This window comes from Hyposmocoma kahamanoa, unplaced genomic scaffold (genome assembly GCF_003589595.1).
Source record: "Hyposmocoma kahamanoa isolate Upper Pololo Valley unplaced genomic scaffold, ASM358959v1 76, whole genome shotgun sequence".
Taxonomy (NCBI): Eukaryota; Metazoa; Arthropoda; class Insecta; order Lepidoptera; family Cosmopterigidae; genus Hyposmocoma; species Hyposmocoma kahamanoa.
In genome coordinates, this window is record NW_020653900.1 from 11234290 (window position 1) to 11257344 (window position 23055).

A 23055-nucleotide genomic window follows, 5' to 3' on the forward strand; every position below is an offset into this window, starting at 1 on the left:
TGATGGGTTCTTAATAGTTCATACAACCTCAAATGGCTTTGGTTGATTCCGCATAACAGTGAAAGTGTCGAATCAATCACTTTGAAAAAAACATACTTATAGTAAAATTGAGGATATTCACTGATTACTATATGGTGTGAAAACACGATTATTACAAATTTTCACGATAGAACATTGACTTACAAATAAATGGACGACGGGTCTAATACAAAAACCACGAAAAAAATGTCCCAAGTCAACCTATTCGAAATTTAAATTGTAATGTCATCGCAGTATCGCGCTGTCCGTAGAACAAATGAAGACTAAAGCGGAGTTTGGCGCTCTGTATTCGATTTTAGCGCCTTACAAGTGCGGACACTTTTTAGCGCGGACCCGACGTCCATATAATTGTAAGTCAATGCGATAGAAAAACAAAATCAATTTATCTCGAAACTTTACGAGAAAACGGCTGTATTGAATACACTTTACATATAGCAATGATTTTTTTTCTTTCATCTGAACTAAATAGAACGAAATGTATATAGTATACGACTTAGAATAATAACGCAGTATACGATATACATTTAACAATGGCTTTAATTTCGATTGTAAAAAAATAAATTCTGAAATAAAGCCAGTGTCCGCGTCTTCAGACCCAAGCAAAATGAACCGTAATGGTACGGGAAAAATTTAAATTCGAGCTGAGGTAGACTCGATCGACTCTATATATAGGTAGGTACCACATTATATTTCGTTTCTGACAAATTCTTATTGAATACTAACCCCATAATAAGTATGATCGATCAGTAGTAAGATGTAGAATAAGAGCATATTATAAATAGTAAACAAACTACTTACAGTATGCTCTTATTCCCTGTTAAGAGTCGAACAAACTACCTTATTCTCCCAAGATGCCATCCGCATATTTACAAAATGATCGTCTTATCTTATAATTAGTATATTATGTATGGAAAGACACATATGCACAATCGATCGACTGTGATACATGTGTGAGAGGGCGAGGTCGTCGCACTAGAAGTCCCGGCGCCGAGCGCTATTGGCCGAGCGAAGTCACGCCACTTCCCGCTATTTGTGTTTAAATTTGGAATAAAGCATTCTATGCATACATTGCTGATTGTGAGTCAATGCTCGTTTGTGTTGGTGAAGGAGAATAGTTTATTCGTTATAAGAGAAGGACATGATACCTTTAGAGATGTGGAATAAAATGGAATACAGAAATACTCTGGAATTCGGTTACGTAAGTTTAGACAAGTGTTTACACATCTCATTCTCTATTAATACGCTTGTACATAAGAAATTGCTGAAGTCAAATATGAAAAAAAAAACATATATGGCGACAACCAGAACAGGCACTAACTATATGTATGTTTATTATCTTTTTTTTTCAATGTTTTGAGAACAGCCTTTTTTTAATTTTGGACAATATCTTCATATATCAAGTTCTTAGGTTTTCGCGATTGCAAATGAAACAATTTTTCTAGATAATATATCCTTCGTTTTTTAGCATTAAATAGAAGACAATTTTAAGTCTTTTACCAAGCATATTTCATTCTGTAATTTCGTACGCAAAACGTTTTAATAAGCACAGTGAAAAAAAATCTCAAACATATTTACTACGTTTGTGTATTCATTGAAATATTGATATAAATATCAAGACTTGCACTATAAAAAACTTAAGAAACAGAAGTTCTAGACATTAAACGGAAACTTTTTATAAAATAATAACGTATAAACGTGTCATTTGTAAATAACATCCGTCATTAACTCTGGCGATATTTTCCTTAACTGTAATTGGTTGATTTGCGAAAAAGATTTACGATCACTGTTTCTTTCTTTACGTTTTTTCAAATCCTAAAAAAAAAGAAATAATAAATTGCGTATATTTGTTTTATCAAATAAACCAACCACTTTACAGGTCCCATGGTCACAAGCAAACAAACGAGATCAGATAAATAGATCTGGAAAAAAATTGTTTCATGTCCAACATCTTTATATATTATTCGCAATGCTGTCGGACACAAATAAACCAAGTTCAAATGTCACGTGCGCTAATTTCTATTCTAACGCTGGAAGCGTCTTCACAAACAAGCTCAAGGTAAGGTGAATAGAGCCTTAGAAACTACTAATGTTGAGGAAAAATCTTGTTTTCGTACCTAAGTCTAGCCCTTGATTAGAAGGGCTCACTTAAACAGTCTACCAACGTACCAACCTGCTGAGTAAAATAAAGATATATGCCAGCGATATCCTCAACAACAGCCGGAATAACTAAATAGTATGACGATTAGCTTCAATTAAAGGCCTAGACCCTCACGAAACTCGGTTGAATACATTTGCATTGATGGATGTCTGCAAAAGCGAAGGAAATTCTTCTCAGATCCTTTTAAATAAAATGACAAATATATATATTTAGATACTAGGTAACTGATGGGATGAACAATTCATGCGCCTGACGGTAAACGACACGCCTGTCTATAACAGTTGCAGTGCCACTCAGAGCTTTAAATCACAAAGATCTGAGGTACACTGCCTCTACTACCATCACCCTGAGACATAAGTTGAAAAGTTTGTGGAGCCCTTGCTCTTCTTTGTATATTAATGACGTGTGTGAATGAATAAAATAAAATAAATTACATAAAAAATAAATTGATAAAACGATTTTAAGAAAATAATTAAGTCTCACATTGACAAGCCAAAACATTAATTTTACATTGAGAAAAAAATTGATCGTGGAGGAATACATATCGGAGACACAAAATTCCCATTAACGACAGGCTCATCTGGTACGCATAGAATATATGCACGCTAGATAAAAACTCAAGCCTTCTAACATACTACGGTGATGTTGCTTTCATATCAAGTTACGGCTGATATTCAGGGACAAGGCAAGTAAAGTGATCTTAGTTTATAAAGCTTAAAAAATTGAGCCATACCAATTTGCCGACTAAAAAGTACTATAGTTACAAACCATATGTTACGAATCTTCTCATTCAACCTCTGGCATTCCATGGTTTATTGACGCGAAAATAAGCAGGCGGGAATTAGTTACGGCGTTAAGGCTTTAGAACGATTTCGAATATCTGAGTAAGGATTCTTTACCACATTGCGAGACATATGCGACAGCAGAAGACGATAATCATGTGATAATAGAGTGTTCAAACAGCAGATTCTGGACTTAACATTATGTGCGATAGGCAACAAAGCAAATGTATTTTTCTTTTTGAAAATAGTACGACGGTGATGTGTGCCTAAGCATGATGTAAGTGATAATTGGCTGATGTCTATTCATATGAGTTATGTAACTTACACTTAACAAGATGGTAGAGAATTTTCCTTAACATAGCAAAGTATAATTGGCCGTCGCATTCAACGTGTTAAGCCTCATGTGACTGTAAATGCACCTACACGTATGCACATCAAAGAATATTTGTGCTACATTCGCATACGACACAAACAGCACGCTGTCCAACATGGAACTAAATTAAGCCGGTCAGAAACAGCTTTATGACCATGTGATAAGAGTGAAAAAGATGTTTCTGTTTCGGTTAACACTTCGAGCAGAAGAGAAAAGCACAACGCCTTTTTCGTTATAGCTTTTTTCGGACCGGCCTATTCCGCGTTAACAAGTGGTCACCACAGTCTCTTAGCCGACAAGTTTATGTCTGGAGGCAGACATGACATAACGTTTAAGAAAAACGATAGAACTGCCATCTGAACAATTCAAAAAAACGGAAGAGTATCTGATGAGAGCAAACTTTATTGAGGTGCATATTTTCTTATTATCTTGTATAAACAAAAAGATAAAAATTGGAGCTGAGATAGTTTGACCGTGTCACGACCTTGCGAGATCGCTCGATGCACTTGTTAATGTTTGTAGATCCAGTTGCCGATAAGAATGGCGTGTTCCTATTAACGACGTTGATAACACAAAGGTTAGATGTGGAATGTCACGCAATGTTTCATGTGTGATGATTCTGTTCTCAGTTACTGATAAACCAGGTCTCACCTATCTACTCCGGGCTAGAGCACATTTTGTATCCGTGCATGAGTTCGGTGATGACGACAATTTCCGAAAGTTCTGTGAATAGGTTTTCAGATACATGCTGCTCGTTAATGCGAAGAAGGCTTCAGTATCTCTAATGAGTTTGTTAGTTGCTAGCGGCCGGTACTAAAACAGTGTACTCTGAAAACTCAATAAAATCACCATTTGTAATAAATCGTGGAGATCCAATTTAATGAGCCAAAACGGGATATTTCTATTGTAAGTAGTAGGAGCACTTAGGTAGTCTGCAGATTGTCTTGGTTGCAGCATCAGATCAAAGTTACCATATTATCGGATTTCCATACTACACCAATCAAGTGGATCGGAAATGGAAGTAAAACTAATATTTGCCTTTTCTTGGTAGCAGCAGAGCTCCTTGTGAAACAGTACGTCCTGGGAAGTACTGCTACCTTACCTATTACTGCCACCAAGCAGCAATGCTCACATTACTGTACAGGTACATGGGACTCGTCAACTTATGTCTCAGAGTAACGGGCGCAGTGGCAGAGCCCTAAGATCTTTGCGATTTAAAGTTCTGAGTGGCACTGCAACTGTTATGGACAGGCGTGTCGCTTACCAACAGACGCACAACTTGTTTGTCCCGTTACTTGGTATCACAAAAATGTAAAAAAATGTTAAGACTTAGATCCCTATATTAACTGGGAAAAGATCTGATGATCTTTAAACAGCTGAACTGATGTTCATCAAACATATTGAAGAACTATACCGATAAAATTAGTTCTCAAATATAATACAAAAAACCCTTACGATGCCACAGACAAACACACACATAGATACACAGACAACGGCTTGAAACTTTACAACTCCACTTTTTTCTCGTGGTTTGTATATAAAATTTTAATTCTTTTTGTAACCACTATGTGCGCTGTGCCACACAAAATTGTGTAAACCTTAATTTAAATAAAAGAAATGTCGATTATCGTGTCTTAATATGTACTGAACGATATAAATTTGCAAATTTTAATATTATGAAGTCTGGTGAATGCCGGTAGTGAATGTACATGTGATAAAGTGGAACCTGATAAACAGCATGTATTGCTGAGGTTCCTTCCTTTTCATTAGGACTACATTCTAAGCTACATTTCCGATACCGTACTTGAGCTTTTATTTGTAAATGGGCTTATGAATAATTGTCTCACAATTATAATTATATTACAAAGAAAATACTATTGCGAGTATGATGATCGAATTTACAAAGGCACTTCAATATTGCAAATCAAGAATATTGTTTCAAAATGGTGTTAATTCAACTATTATCAATTATCAAGCATAATAAAAAGTATTTTTCATTTAGTGCAACAAACGATAAGAAAGTGTAGGCACTAATTCAATGTAGTAGACGTTCAGAAAAAAGATTTTAACGTTTTCTTTTAGATCGAGTTTATTTCATTTTTTCTTACAGAAGTTTACTAACTTTCTTGCTCAACTTAATGATTATGATGTAAATATATTTTAAAACATAATGAAATTGGTGGTGTTATACATACATATATGCTTATATACTTCACGCCCATGTCCCATCGGCGTAGGTACACAAGCCTTCCATTTGCTACAATCCTGACTCACATCTTTCAGCTCATAAAAATGATTTTTTTAAAGCAAATAGATTTGCTCTTGGGTACTATCTAGTCGTAGAGCAAAGATAGGGTCTTCGATGGAACGAATGCGCCCAGAAGATGCCTACGCTGTCGCACTTTAAAGATACTCGGGTTATAAGCCCTCGGAAGCACAATCGTAGGCAGAGATATAAATTTCTGGTTTCAGCGCATAATAAAAGATGAAAAAAAGCGCTTCAGCGCTTAGTATGAATCTTAACTTTTTTTTAAACACTAAGTGACGGGACGGACAAGTCGGGAGCTTGGTGGCAAGCGACACGCCTGTTCATAACAGTTAAAGTTGCAGTGCCACTCAAGTACTTTAAACCGCAAATATTGGAGGGGTAATGCCACTGCGCCCAGCACCCTGAGATATAAGTTGACAAGTCCCATGTCCCTGTAATTTCACCAGCACCCTTACCCAATGTTCACATTATTACTTAGCGACGGAAATAAGTGGCAGTACTTCCTTGGACGAACTCTTCCACAAGGTGTTCTACTGCTACTAAACTCATAGGATTCTCGCCTAAACTTATTCAAACACCGTACATAGGTACCATACGCCCTACACCTTAAAAACTTAATTCATCTTCAAACTCCATATAGCCGATAGCCAATTAAGTCTTAGAAGTTTTCAATTTAATTGACACTACAACTTAAAAATATTAACATAATTTGCTCTTATATCACAATCATTATGCACTTTGTTGCTCTGCAGATGAGTGGAAGCATACAGGTTTTCCAAAACCTATCTCGGCACCTGTCTAATACAAACCAGGATGCTTGATTTTGTTGTAAGTTCTGCTACTTGTAAGCCTGTTTGTGACGAAAAAAAAATCTTATGAAGAAAATATCGACCAACTAGAGATATATAGAGATGTTATCACACGGTCGACCTATCTCCGCTCCAATTGTAATCTCAAAAAAATAAATACATCAATCAACTTTGTGCTTATCTGATTACAGATCTTCGCTTTGTTGAATGGTTCAGGTGGAAGTTCTATCGTTATCTTTACGATTAACCTAATCGCTATATTAATTGTTTAAGCTATAAAAATCTTATATCATTACGCCATATGGTGGAAAATAGTTTTTACAAAAGGTTTTTTATAGGAACTGAAACGGATATCCATTTTCTATTTCACTACGCAGGAAATTTCTTTGGTCACGGGACTTGTTAAAGGTTATTAGGTAGGTTTTGTTATAGGGTCAAGAGCAAGTCAAGGTGGACACTTAAGATTTAAATTGAACTCTATACCTTTTACGATAAGATTGACGTATTCTTGACTGTATTCATGACAAGAAACATAGCTTCGGGGATAGTGCAAATTCGCGTATGTATGTATCATTGGTAAAAGGCGCGTATCTGCACTAAATCAAATTGTACAGGAGAGGGATTTAAAGTTATTAGTTTGTTACTTCAATGACTTTCGTTTTGGAGCAGCATGTATTAACTTATATTGTCTTCGGACTGATAACAATAGAGTTCCGTAAATCACTCTAATTTAATTGCCACGACATTTTCGCGGTTTTGATTTGGCCTCTGAATTACCGAAATGGAAACTCATAATCCTATGCTAGTTATCCGATGGTAGAGGGGTCGGTAAAAGTTGTTCGGGCATAAAGCAATTAAGTATAAGCTAATTTTTAAAAAAGTCGTGGTGGCCTAATGATTTGACCTACCGTCTATCAAGCAAAGGACGTGGGTTCGAATCCGGACTCGCACCTCTCAGTTTCTCGAACTTTATATGAACATTTTAACCTGAAATTACTATGAGCTTTTCGGTGAACGAATTTAACACAACCTCTGGAAAACGTGTGTAATCTCCAATACGCACCCATGCTCAGCAGTATATAAATAGGTTGTTGATGATGATAAATCCTGTTCTTCAAACACTCTCGCTCTTATTATGAAAGCTTAACTCTCTCAAAAAATGAAATATCAAAAACTGGACAGCCTTGGTGAAAAGGTCGTCGACCGAAATTGCCGGCTGCCTGTAGGTGTGCAGTGGATTTCTAACGGTAGACTATTTGCCTTCTCAGACAATCGATGACTAATAAGTAGTTTATCTTGATAATTCGTTCTTTAATATAGGAGAACTAAAATAAGGAATTTACTTCACTTACGTCATTATTTATGTCACTAATACTGGTCAGTGTTTGAACAGGTACAAAAGAATTTTGGCTGATATTTCTAAATTTGAATTCATTAATCTGATTATCCCGAAGACCAGATCGATTTAAATTTTGCACGTAGTTTTGTTTGTAGTAGTAATTGAGCTCCTTGTGAAAGAGTTCGTCCAGGATAGTTACCACCTTACCTATTTCGGCCGCCACGCAGTAATGTCAGCATTACTGTGTTCCGGTTTTGAAGGGTAAGGGTGCTGGTGAAATTACAGGCACATGGGACTTGTCAACTTATGTTTAAGGACGACCGGCGCAGTGGCAGTGTCCCTCAGATCTTTGCGATTTAAAGCTCTGAGTGGCACTGCACGTGTTATGGACAGGCGTGTAGCTTACGATTTGTTCGTCCCGCCACTTGATATCAATAAAAAAAGAAATATACTTCACAAGTTCTATGACTTAGAATTTGTATTAGAATAATATGTTCATTGATTGTCATGGTACTTACCATGATATTCAGCCATTTTTAACCGGCTTCAAAAAAGGAGGAGGTTCTCAATTCGACTGTGTTTTTTTTTTCTTTTTGTATGTATATTACGCGATAACTCGATTTGTGCACCGATTTTCATGATTTTTTTTTTGTTGGAAAAAGAGTATCTCCATAGTGGTCTCATTTAATTTTGAAGAAAATCATCCAACTCTAAGGGTGGCTGTTCACGCCTGACGATTCATTTTTATAAATAGCGCCTAAATTTTATTACAAGAAGCAATTGTTTTAATGGATGGATTTTGCTATTCTCTAATTCAAAGTGTTTTTGTCTCTCAATATACTTTGTATAGTGAGAAGTTATTTTTATTATCTCCTGTGTCAAGTTCCGCATAGTGGCGAACTAGGGGATGAATCGGGGTTTGCGCACTTTCCGGTAACCGATGTCAAAAAAACTTGGCAAATAGATGTATTTCCACGTACTTTTGAGGTCAGTTTTTTTATTCATATAATAACAAATTATATTCTTACATTAATTATTGTAAACTAATAAGAGTATGCGTCGAATTTGAGGTTTTCGTGTTTGCTATTACACAAAAATAGCATCAAAATATTTATCTTTGCTGCCAAGCAGTAATGCGAGTATTAGTGTGGTCCGGTGTTGAATAGTGAAATTACACGAACGTGAGACTTGTCAACTTACGTCTCAGGTTGACGGGCAGGGTGGCAGTGCCCCTTAGATCTTTGTGATTTAAAGCTATGAGTGGCACTGCAACTGCTATGGATAAGCGTGTCGCTTACCCCCAGGCGCTCGACTTGTTCGTTCGGTCACTAGGTATCATAATAATCTCAATTCACAGTACTAAAAAACTTTAAAACTTAAAAGTTCGTGAAGTTACATTTATTTGCCAAGTTTCATTGGAATCGGTTACGGAAAGTGCGCGAAAACGGATCCACCCCCTAGTTTACCACCCTTAAAGGTGGAATATTTTCTTCAAATTTAAATGGGACCACTGCTGAGGTACCCTTTCCAATAAAAAAAAAAAGAATTGTTCAGATCGGTTCACAAAACATACAAACGAATTGAGAACTCCTCCTTTTTTAAAATCGGTTAAAAAATGTAATAAGAAAGGTTGATTGTTGTTGGTTGATAGTTGATAGTACTAATATGATACACATATGAAGTACTATTGCGTGTTGTTGAGGAGAAAGATGTGTGTCACGATTGTGGCAAGTGTTGTCTCTGCCTACCCCGAGGAGAAAAGGACGTGAAGTATATAAATAAATCAAAAACACACACACTCATAGCCCCGCACTAGGGAAACCCTGTATCATGGGTGACATGGATTCACATAGACAACCACAAATTACAACCACACTCACAAGAGAAATAAATGTAGGTCCTACAAATATTTCTTCCGGCCCGGGAATCGAACCCGAGACCTCTGCGTGGCAGACCAACATTATATAACCGCTCGACCAAGAAGGCAGTTTGTATGTAACGTATGCATATAAATGTAATGTAATCAATTGAAAATCAATTGGTTTGCAAAATTGCTTTACCTAAGTTTTCTCTTTTAATTAGTGTTATAACAAAGTGTGATAACCACTCATGCGGCAGCTACTACCGTAGTGTGATAAAGATTCACGGATGACCAACCCACCACGGTATAGCGATGCCGTTATTTTGAATCGCGGTATACATCTGAATTGCATTACCCGGAAAAAATAATTTTAATTGTTATTTTTACTCAGGTGTTTGTGTGTGTGTGTGTGTGTGTTTGTTATTTTTTAGTGCGCTGTTCGCCATTTAATAATAGCAATAATCTTTTTTTTATCATAATGGCACTGGTCCTATAAGAAGTCAATATAAAAGCTAACTTACTTATTAGGACATTGTCAGAGAGCAAAACCTTTACAAAGATTACTCTACTTAAATTAGTTACAGTGTGCCGTCCCCAACTTGGAATTGTTCTATACATAGATGAAATAGGTATATCGAATGATAATATGGAAATAATTATTAAAAAAGAAAAGATAAGAAAATCAAAACGGTACTTATTCGTAAGTACGATAGTGTGGGCGTGCATATATTTACGTGCATGGTGTCTGTTTCTTTTATTTTTTATCCTTAGACTATGGAAACTGAAGGACATGTTATGTTGACATATATAAATCAGACGTTATATCTATATGATGCATTTCGATATTGAAAACATAAACATGTTATTGTCTTTGTTTGACTCTTGCGTGCCGTCTTAAGCCAAAAGAGATAGCATTACATTGGTTTGTGTCAAACACGGGAATTGAAAATACGTAACGTCATCTTAAATGCCAACCGTGTCCATTTCGCAGTACATGATACGGTTGTCAAAGGGAAGTACATCAAATGTCAAAACAAATGTTTTTCCAAGTGTTTATGTATTGTAATAAAATGGACAAAAATATTGACAGTGAGAACAATTAAGTATTAATAAAAATTCATCGCTGCAGCATTACGGGATGTGGCATTTGAAAAAGCGAAGATCGACCGAATGTAACATTGTACAGGCATGTATTATTTTTCTGTCTATAAATCACACAAAAGCCCAAATATCTCATGTAATTAGACATATTTAAGTAGTTTATTCATAAATCTTGCCAAATTTTGCTTTGGTTTCTTCAGATAGTCTGTTTGTTTGTATATTTTGATGATTGTTGTTAACGATTATTTTAAGATAGTGTTGTTCTTGGAAGCGTACATATTACCGATATTCTGTTTTTAAAATAATTCACTACGAGGTTTTATTATTTTATTATTATTATTTTTACTATTTCAAGTTTACCTACAAATCAAAAAAGAATGGTTGGAAATCATACAGCCGTATAATAGTGCCGAACATAAACATTGAATCAAAGACCATCTTCATTTATTTTATACGCTTCATTTTGAAGAGTCAAATTTTAACATAACTTTGAATGTAACTACAATACATGATAATGCAATTCCGTCATTAGGTTTTTTGGTAAATAATTTTATATTTAATTTAGATTAAACAAGACTCATTTACTAGGCATTCTCAGTTCCTGAAAACAAAATTATCCACTCGTGTCCGATTTCTTCCCACTGACAACTCTAACTACTAAAAATTCTTATTTTATAAAGCCAGCAATACAAAGACCATGTTGGTCTAACGTTGCCGGGTGAAGGCCAATACCAACGTATAGACAGCCTATTTGCCTTGCCTTGCCTTGCCATCGTTCGATGTCACTCGCCTAGCTGATCGAGTGAAGGCGAGTGCTAACGTGAACGTGAACGTCTATAGAGTTCGTTTGACGTGGCTTGTCATAACTCGCAGTCGCTCGTGACTACTTGTGTCACTACGGAGAAGTGTCGATTTTTCTGCACAAATCCAATGGCTACTATTGGCACTCGGCCAATAGTAGGCAATTGACATTGTATGTATAATCAGACATTTGCATGTTATTTAATATATGCGAAACATGTTTATACTAACACTGTCTCTTGTTACATCTCCTGTTATACCATATTTTATTGATAATATTACTACTTTCATTTATTTCCAAAATTAAATGGAACTATTAAAGATTCACTTAAATTAGTCACTGATATTAATTCTATACCAATGCAAAAATACAAAAAAGCTTACACTATTTGGAATCTGTTTAAAAATTTATCTATGAAAATATGGAAATATATAGGATTTATATTTCAAAGTTTTCTCTTTTTTATGTACTCTCAAATTACAAAATATTAATTTTCTCTGTGCAAATTCTATTTTCGTAATATTTGAGTATTTGTAAACGCAAAACAATAAATTCAAAATTTCATGTGACATTCCCGGATATTCCCATATAACCTAAAATATTCCCAAATGGAATATTGATGTACTTTAATTAAATGTTAAATAAAAATAACTATGTACGGTAGTTTTGTAAAAATAATATCCTCTTTTATTAAGGCCCCATCGAAATAATTGTCATTTTACTCCGTCTTCAACAAAGACAGACTTTGCACGTCAAGTTTAATTGAAATCGGTCAATCCAAAGTGGATAAAATTTAATAACCCGGATTTCCCCTAAAGTTGGGTAGAAAGTTAGTATAAATAGCAACCATTAGAGGCAGAATATTTCCTTCAAATTTAAATGGAACCGCTACAAAGGTATCTATTTTCCAATAAAAAAAAATGATCGGTTTACAAACGTCGCAGTAACCGCGTAACATACCCACACCAAGAAAAAAAACATTCGAATTGTGAAACTTATCCTTATTTGAAGACGATTAAAAATTGTACAGTACTGCTCTTGTAATGGTACTATCGAATAAAAACAAATACACAAAATAGGACAAAAATGTGACTGATGTCCTTTATTACTTCTGTTTATAAAACAAAGGTCTTTATTTAATAATTACTATGAGCACGTTACCCTCTTTTTACACACGTGTAATACACAAAAGATGAGCAATGTGTGTGAAGGAGACAAAAATATAAACAAAAGTGACGTCATTATTATATCAATATTATTGTTATTTCGTTTATACACGAGAAATATATATTTACGGAAATGGATGTACGTGTGTACAAATACGATGCACAAATGTTTTATTTATTTTATGTACAAAGTTCCCTTTTGATATGCACGTGTACAGTGACAAAGTGTCAGCATTGTATTTGTCTTTGTGTAGTATTTTGTTTGTTACATGTGTATATATTTTATGTTTGTAACAATGTAACAATACATCAATGAAATGACTAGTACTTGCTTTGTTTAAACCTAGCATCCATACATTTATGAATTGCACGACCTCGGTGGTGCAATTCATAAATGTGCAACTGTGTGCACTGCGGGAGCTGGATGAGGAGGTCCTCGGTTCAATTCCCGATAGGACCAAATTGGGAAATGAGCGTTTCGAAATTGGTGGTGCTCTGGATGTTTGTGTATAGTGCCCTGGCTGAATTTCGTTGCTTTGGTGCTTATAGCACAAGGACTTCTCTCGTTTGAGACCAGGTAGACGTAGACTGGGGTTACACCCTTATGCTATTCCAAGGATTCGCACGAAGCGTTTCGCTTCCACATTTATATGGCGAACGGCTATGGGGTGGAATTCCCTGCCTGCATGCAGACTTGTTCCCTGACCGTTATAACTTGGACCTTTTCAAGGCGAGAGTGAATAGGCATTACATTTAGGTGTGCATGCGCCAGCCAGAGTCGACTTCATCGTCACTTTCCCTTAGGTGAGATGAAGGTCAAATGCGCACTTATTTTTTCATAAAAAAAGATAATTTGATGTGGTTATCTGGCACATTTTTATCAGGCATATTTTTTTTATTAGCTCTAACCGTTATTTCATACAAATTCCCTCCAACAATTTAATTTACAATTCTAGCTAACCAACCACGAGCATGCACTCAAATCTAGGCAGACCGGTACATCAGAAAAACACGTTACGGGTTTACTTTATTCTATACAAAAACTTATGTACAGAGATTATAATCACGTTGTCGCAACGTGCCATTCCATTTGTATTGAGATTGAATCACATTGAATCACTCATCATTGGTATAGGGGTGAACTTTGTATTCACAAGTGCTAGCACAAAATAAGAATGAAGTAAATATTTCTGCTGTCTTTGTTTCAGTATAGTCACCTTTCGGTGGAGTTTATATACTTGTTGCAATTTGTTTGCAGATTAGGGTGTCACTCAAAGTCAAAGTCAAAGATTATTTATTCCATAGGTAAAATAAATTTACACTTGAAAACGTCACAGTTAAGCTACTGCTAATTGCAATTGCTGCACTACACTAATTGACGCGGAATAATCTTCAGCTGGTCAGAAAAGGCTTTATATCCGTGCAATTAGAGCAAAAAAAACTGGGTGTCGCTTGTGTTGAGTCGCGTTTTTTGGTGTAAATACTTCGTTTTCGCTCTTATGGATCGTGGTCCATAAGAGCGAAAAAGAAGGGGTCTTATGGATTATGGTCGTGAAGCATTTTTTAAATGGGTCAAGTCGAGTCCGCCACAGGGTGCCACCCTTAAACGTATTTGAATTTATTATCTTAACATTTCCTAAGTGATAGTGGTAGTAGGTAGAGTAATACTGTACATAGTAACATATGAAAATTTAAAAAAGCGACTTGTTATACTCGTTTCAATCTTGCAGTAATTGTATGTGTTTTGAAACTTTTAAACGTTGTTGTAATAAGATCCAATTTTACCAGAATAAAATTTTAAACTGAAACATTGTAAAATACTGTCGATTTTATCACATTTATAACATATTTAAATTAATTTTGGAAATAAAGCTTTCACCCCTTTGAAATGAGATCCAATTTTTAACCGACTTCAAAAAGAAGGTTCTCAATTTGACTGTATTTTTTTAAAAGTATGTTACGCGATTTCTCCGGCATTTGTGAATCGATTTTGATGATTCTTTTTTGTTGGAAAGAGAGTACCTCAGTATTGGTCCCATTTAAATTTCAAGAAAATATTTTACCTCTAAGGTTGGCGAACTAGAGGATGAACCCGGTTTCGCGCACTTTACGTTAACCGATTCCAATAAAAAGCCGATAAGCTAACTTATGAGGTGGGTTTTTTATTTGAAAAGTTACAATTATATATAATTATACTTTAAACTTGAACGTAAAATACTGTCGATTTTAACATAGCATATTTAAAATAATTTATTGTATTCAGTAGCATCTGGTACACAGTACATGAGCCTAAAAAAGCGCTGTATTTTTAAAGTTGGTTAAAAAAGAACGACCTTAGTTTCCACTCATACTCTACTATTAACGATAAACAGATGCACGGGAGAGCAGGTTGAACGAGGTACGCGACCCCCACTATTAAGTATTATTACCTATAATAAGACAAGTATTGTAACTAGAAGTGGGCCGAATATTCGTTTTATGTTCGGTATTCGGTGTGTTCGGCACAATAACCGAACATTCGTATTCGGCAGATTATTCGGTAAAAATGCCGAACTTTCTGCCGAACATACTTTTTGCGGAAAATTAAATCGTTTAGGTACATACCTACCTGACTGATTAGTTAATATCGTACGTACATTTAAAAAATGATAATGAATGCTTCTAATTCTAAGAAATGATTGCTTTGGATAATCAACCGATCTCAAATGTAGAAAATGTTATAGGTTTCAATAGACTGATGAACCTCATTAAACCAAAATATCAAATACCGAGCCGAAAATTTTTTTGGAGAAACATGTATACAACTTTATAAAAAATTAACCCCTAATTTTTTTTCTCTTAATGCATAGTTTTTTAGTAATTAAATAAACCATAATTAACCAACAAAGAAACCCTGTTCTATAATAAATTATAATGAAATGTGCTTTCACACTTAAAATCAGGTTAGTTAGTTAGGTCCTCTAAGAAATATTTGCTTAGTGTTTGATGTGTTTCTGTCAGTGAAATTGTTTATTGTTGTCGCCACAACAAAATATAACATTTCATATAGTTAAAACCGACTAAGAAAAAAAAGAAACAGGAAAAATAATAATATCGTCAGCTAAATTTGACAACCTCGTAACTCCGTTTTTGAACGAAAACCTCACACGGTTACTAGCTTTTCGAATTTAGCCGACAATATAATGTTATTTTTAAAATGTATGTACAATAATAAACGGAAACAACTTCATTACCGGCTTAGTCAGGAGTCATTATTTTGATAATTGAGAGTCATGATCGAACTAGTTAATGCGGAAAGCAGACGGCTTATTAAATTGTTTTTGTAATAATTAGAAAACAACTCTTAATAACATTAGCCTAGATTATCCCGTTGTAAAGCACATTACATAAATAATAAACCGAATTCAGGTACATTAAGTTTGACGTGAAGTGTAACATAAAAATTCTCCTATTATGTCATATAAATAATAATTATGATAAAATTAAATAGAATTCGTTTAATAATTTGGAGTATTTTCGATTCAAATGAATATTCTACTTTTACAAATGGATCTATTTCATTAAAATGATTATTACTTATATCTCCTGACTGATCTTGTGACTAACGAGTTCATGACATAGTTAGTGGAGTGAAATGACGAAATGGCATATGAAACAGAGAAGTGTGTCTAGTACGCCGCGCAGGTACGCGTAGGTCTCTTTGACGTAGGTACATACTAAGTCCGGGCAGTCCAATCGTTCATGGAGCACATCGAACAAAAGACCCATGTCGAACAACTCGCGACCCCAACGAGATAACAAAATAAATTGTAAGCTCCACAGATATCGATATAAAAGGAGACTGATTATTATTTTGTTGGCTTTACGTTTGGTTATTGAGTTTTGATGTTGTGCCTGTTTTTTTTTGTATCATAATAACATAGTAACAATATCATTAATTGTTTATTCCTACGTTATCGTCAATGAATTGATTCTTTCGTCGTTAAAGATTATATCGATCATATATATTTAATCGATTTTTTTCTCTCTCGATTTTCTATCATTACGTCTCTAGAAATTTCAAATCCCATCCCAAACGTCATTGAAATGTCACTGTAACCGTACCAAATTGTAAAATCTATATTTTAAAGACACAGAACTATATATCTGTGTAATTTGTGACCGTACTTATGCTACATGAAAAACTGTACAGATCGGCCTTTGTCACTCAATCTATCTATGCGCTGTGTGATGAAATCAAGACATGTTGCTGCTGCTTTCACCTAGTCATTTCAATTCTATTTTTAAAGTTGATTCATGTAGTTTTCATTCAATGTGATCATCATACCTATTAAATATACCTTTAACGCAATTAACTCTGCTGTATGCAGGCAGATTTGCGAGTATTGCTGTCACCCGACAAATATCTATAACCTATATTACCTGAATATAGGTACTGAATTGTTCTCCTTATAACTACTTTGTTAATAACTAAATACATTAAAACCTATACCTTACTTTGGAAGAATAAAAACGACAGATGAACCACAACCAGTTTTGAGAAGTTAAAGCTAGTAATATTGCCTAGGTACTCATAGTCTTGACAAATTTTAAAATATGAATTTTATTTTTTACGGTACTTAAAGTCTGACTTACAGGAAATAAAAACGAGATAGACAAAGACTAGACATAGACAGAATAAAAATGAAATACGACTGAAGACTTGATAATAAAAGGTACAAATGGTAAAATAAATAATACTTACCTCATATTTTTAACTACCTAATACTGGTTTTCATGATGTTGCCATCTCTAAGGTCCTGTGTTCGGTCCCCAGCTGGGTCAATATTTTTAGAAAATTAGCATTTCTGTTGTCTTGTTGTTTCATTGTCTTGGTGCTGCTTGGGTGTTTGTGGTACTATGTTTAAAATTTCCATAACACAAGTGCTTTATTTATTTACTTTCGCATCAGAGTAACATTATGTCATGTTGTCTAAAATTTTTACATTTATTCCTATTTAAATAGCAAACCTTATACATGTGTTGTGAACCTTCTTTGACATGCGGGTATTATCACAATGTTTTCCTTCCCCGAAAAGCTCTTGGTAAATTACAAATTAGATTTCGCACATAAATTAATTAGCAATCCCATTAATGAAATGACATAATTCGATAAATAAAATTTATTGGGGAATCTTACAAAAAATAAGCTACGAAACAAAAGTAACATATCAAATACAATTCAGAAATGTTTTTGAAGACTGATTTTTTGAAGCCCATTAGCACATATGATTGATTGCTACGTAAATTCTTAATAAACTCGTAAATTTCAATACAAAAAGCGCCCTGCTTAAGGGTGATTTTTTAAAGACAAGATTTAGTATTTTGATTTAAAAAAGCCATGACGCTATCACGACGAATCTACTCTTAAGAAACTTATCAACAAGTTTTAGTAAAGACACTTGATATTAGGTCGAATGTTTAATTAATAAAGTCCTTCGGCATAAATTAAGCACTAGTGTACATATCTATTAGATGCAGTGAACAGGACACTGGGTTTTACACTTTAGACCGGTTTTGGCTTATAAGGCCAAATTAATTCATTATCCTGCATAGCAGTCCGCCGCGTAATGCAGGACTATGAATGTAGTGGCAGCGTGCAAGCCGTCCTCCAATCCTGCAATGCGTCCTGTAAGACTCCATATGTGGGCCATACGCAGGATAGTGCCGAGTTGCCCAGGCGAGGTGCCCGTTGCGAGGTGACTCGTCGATTCGAGTCACTGAGTTGGTCAACTTCAGTCGGTTCGAATTCATAAGAATATACGCCGCATCGCTCTCGCAACTCGTGACTGCTCTGTCAGATACTGAGTAGGCTTGTATACTTCATGAACTATGAACTATTACGAATATATTCCCTACACTGACCGACATGAACTAGTTCGTCTTGCATGGTTTTAACAGTTCATTGTTCTTTTTAGTTCAGTACGAACTAGGAACAGTCTGCGTTGATAGTTCACCTATCTTTTATACAGTAGGAACGGTGCGAGCTGGACAAAAAGCGATCTTTCACTGCTTTTTACACAAGTTCGAGTGGGATGCTAAATTGAACGTTCCCAGCTCGTTCCAAATCTCTAATACGTATCTACATTATGTATATATACAAGCTCGCAAAAAAGTTATATTTTTTAGAAGGTATCTGTATGTATAATATCAACCTATGTGTACGAGTAGAGTGATTTTTAAACACACCATTCTAACTAAAATTCTTATTTTGTAAAAAAAGGATATTTAGTTAGTTATGACAGTCTTTCAACCTATAAAATATGAAGGAAAATCAAATAGTACCGACTCCATACAAATTGCATTTTTAAATATTTAGTACAGTGCAGTATTGACCTCATAATACTAGAAGTCCGTAGTAGTTCATGTGAAATAAATTGCGAAAACTATTAAAATGCGTCTTATTTACGACAGGCTAGTCCATTGCGTAGGGACTTAGATCTATTAATAACCTGAGTATTGTAACAAAAACACTTACCCTAGACAAAGGCGCACACCGTGAACAAGCCAAGCCGGAGGGCGCTTTCTGCAAAGGTTGCGGTGGGGGGATGTTAGGTCCATCTTTCAAGCGATAAAGCGCTGTGTTGCGGGCCTAAAAACACACGTCACTATAAATTGTATGGCTATACGTCTTAATTAAAATATCTAATACGTGTTGCAGCAATGTTTTAAGATACTATCACACCTGACGCGAGGTATTAGCGACACAATCAAGGATTAACGTTCATATTACGAGTACATCGCACCCGCAATAATAAAATGGCGTCATTTGAAATGTAACATTTTCGGGAAACTGATAAAGAAGATAAAAAAAAATTCTTTGTGTAGGTAGGGGTATTGTTCCGAAATTATAATTAATCCGGAAAAAATTCTGATATTTGCAAGAAAGTCCAGACTTTTCAGTAACAAAATAAAATAGAAAAAATCTCTCTCACGCGGCAAGCGCCCGGGCAATAAATTTGTTGTGTTAGCAGCCCAGCCATATAACATACCTACGCCATTCGACTGGTGGCAAGTACGAAAAAATTGTATTTGATATGAAATGTCAGTTTCCCAAACACGTAACGATATGATGATGAGTGATATGTTTTTAACGTTATTTATAGTTAAGACATTTTTATTGTAATAGAAACTTAAGTTTTACCACTTTGGGAAAAATCACATAATTCCTACTTCTCATACAAATCGATGACTGTATTGATGCAGTTTTGCATTGATAATATTTTTTTGAGCTAATTAAATCTTACAACTAAAACTTTCGTTTTAATACAAAATAGCCCTGCTGTGTACCTACACAAAACTGCTGGAGCAAGAGAACGGAGACCTTTCCAAAACAGGAGCATTGGACATAAAGCCCCCACGCGTATCAAGCGGGTGGGCGCCGTAGAAGGTATGCTACGGCGCCCACCCGCGCCGCATAGTTGCTTACTATGACGCTCAAGAGGTATGTGAATGAACTTAACGAAGGAGGAAGGGAATCATGGACATTTAAGACGTATTTGGCAGTTGGCAGTTTTTCCATGGAAGTACTGCCACCTAACCTATCTCTGCTGCCAAGCAGTAATGTGAACGTTACTGCGTCCCGGTTTCGAAGGGCAAAGGTGCTGGTGAAACAAACAAACTGAAATAATCTTTATTTCATAGGTACAGAAATTACACTTCAAATCGTCACATTGATTAAACTCTACTGTTCATTCTTAAGGAAGATTGCTCTGAGAAGAATGAGCAAGAAACTGCAGGGGTTGCTATTTGTAAATAAGCGTTTGTACACATTTATCATTCACAATATTTATTTCAAACATCATATCGTGACTACATGAGACAGCTAAACGGGTCTAAACGGGTAAAAAAATCTAATCGCGCAGAAGCAGTATCATAAACCTTTAGTATAAAGTTTTTGTTTTAAGCCTCGAGAATGGCAAATTTTGAATATTAACCGGAATCTAATTATAGAAGCGTATACTGCCCGTCATTTTCGCTATTGTGATAAAATTTCAAAATGGCGGTTTTATTTCTCGAATTTGACAGCTAAATGTGGATATAATAGTTTTATCGCAGCGGCATGCTACGCATTCTGCAGCCGACAATTGTAAAAGGGTTGTGATGTAGTCGCGCCTACTGTGTTTTAATTGCACGCCAGTTGCACTAACATTTGACAATTGCAATGCAGTTGAGGCAACTGTTTTACAACTGCAGTAGGAACGCAGCTCGTATGATCACGCTCTTATAGTAATTTTTAATATTTCTCAATTATCACCACGAAATGTAATTTTAAATATAACATATTACGTTTCAACACAAATATTGCATTACAAAATGTAGGCCAAGTCTAAAACGCGAACTATTACCTATAATTACCTCATAACAAAAAAAGGTTCACGTAATGATAGTCATTTACTTTGCCTATTGTTGAAATAACTTTAGCAATGTACCAGAATAGGATGAAAAAAATGTTACGCAGGAAAAGATATTGGGCCATCGTTCATAACAAAGCGCATTGGTCACTGAAATGATGTATATATTATAGAGGTAAGGTAGAGTGTAAGGAACGCAGTGGGCGTGAAGAGTAATAAAGGGATTAGTGTCCAAAAACGGAGTTACGATTTATTCAAGTTTAGATGACGAAACAAATAAAGGGTTTAGTAACAGTATAGCTCCTTGTAAAATAATTCGTCCAGGGAAGTACTATTACCTTATCCCATGCCAAGAAGACAAAGTGTGTTAAATTTGAATTACCTAATGTAAAATCGAAGAAAAATTAGACATTGTTTATTAATAAATAAAGCTGTTTTTTTTTTTGGGAGTGACCTTAGATAGTAAACTTATCTTCCTTAGCCAGCAGATTACGCTCTGTTGCATAAGCAGTCCGTAGAATGCCTACGTGAGGTTACCGATGTTGCTACTGCTAGTTTACTTTAGTTACTTCCATAGTATAATGTCCTACGAGATTCTCATGTGGGGTAAAGCGGCAGATATACAAACCATATTTGTATTGCAAAAACGAGCAATTCGACTAGTATCATGACTGTAGCATCACAGTACATTTACTCAAATATATTATATGCCCGTAAAAATATACATAATTTGTATAATAAGAAAGAAGACATCTATAATATTAACTTTAGACATAAGTCCAAACTCATGGTATCACGATTTCGTTTAAGGTAAACGACTCTTTGACGGGGAACTGTATATGTTTTTACAAAAAGATTCCGGAGCATATATTAAGATTATCATTTCCTAAGTTTAAAAACTACATTAAAAATATTTTGATTGAAAACATATTATAAAATTGAAGACTACGTGTTACATAATGATGACATATGGCTCTAGATTCCACACAAATTTGATTCAAAGTGTATTCCATTTAAGTTTATTTTGAAAGAGCAATCACAAGTTTCTTGCTCGTTATTATCAGAGAACTCAACGTAGTAAACGAGCAGTGTAGCTTAAATGTCACGTTTCCAAGTGTAAATTTATTTTACCTATGGAATATGATTGTTTGACTTTGACTTAGATAAGAAGTTCGTTAGGAGAACCTAGCAAAATAGCAACAGTCTAGTCAGCGTCATTTGTTTTTCGCATGTCATAAAAATAGATTTTGCACTTACGTAAAACGTAAACGTAACAAAACAATTATGTCCATGCAACTTCTTTTCAAACGCGTATGTAATTATAATCGTGTAATTTTGTTAACTCCACCCTACATTGCGTGCTGCAAACAACGCGTGTATTACACCATTAGTACAATGCGTGTAATGTTATTGAACTCAGTGACATTTCTCACAACTTTGCACATAGTTAATTATATTTTGCTTAAACGATAAAAACATAATAAAAGGTATTGTTAGCCATAAAAGCCTTGAACCGTGACATTAGAATGCATTTTGCGTTAATTCACGTACTTATGTGTTATTGTAAGAGATCTGAATGGGCACAGTATATTTAATATTACCATAGTACTCGTATAAGAAGACCAGCGGCCTACCATAACATTTCAAAACACAATCTTATTTCAATGTAAGCTTATAGTCAGCTTATTATAAAATTACTCATATTCGTACCATGACAAACCCATCAACCAAGTAGTAGAATAGTAGAATGCTTTCCTAATATTGTCTATTCCTTACTAAAAATAGGAAAGAAATAACGCTATATGAACTGTATAATGTCATCTCTTTCTTTTTCGATGTTTCGAATCGTCTTATCGTAGTATGACGTTAAAGTACTTAATAGCATTTACATTCACAGAATTTTAACTGCGAAAAAAAGAAAAGTATGTAATAATGAAATCTATTAAAATAACGTTTTCCATTA

The 23055-nt window shown here is 35.0% G+C and overlaps 1 protein-coding gene across 2 annotated transcripts in view; it reads right to left on the minus strand.

Moving 5' to 3' along the window:
- Positions 1-23055, minus strand: part of LOC113232376 (glycerol-3-phosphate acyltransferase 1, mitochondrial) — a 79939-nt gene that overhangs the window by 41991 nt on the left and 14893 nt on the right. Inside the window, exon 3 of one of the 2 annotated variants that reach the window (XM_026467069.1) lies at positions 19301-19330. In XM_026467069.1, the coding sequence (XP_026322854.1) occupies positions 19301-19330 (30 nt within the window). Of the gene's footprint in view, positions 1-19216; positions 19331-23055 lie in introns of both variants that reach the window. The other variant, XM_026467068.1, reaches the window with a different exon arrangement.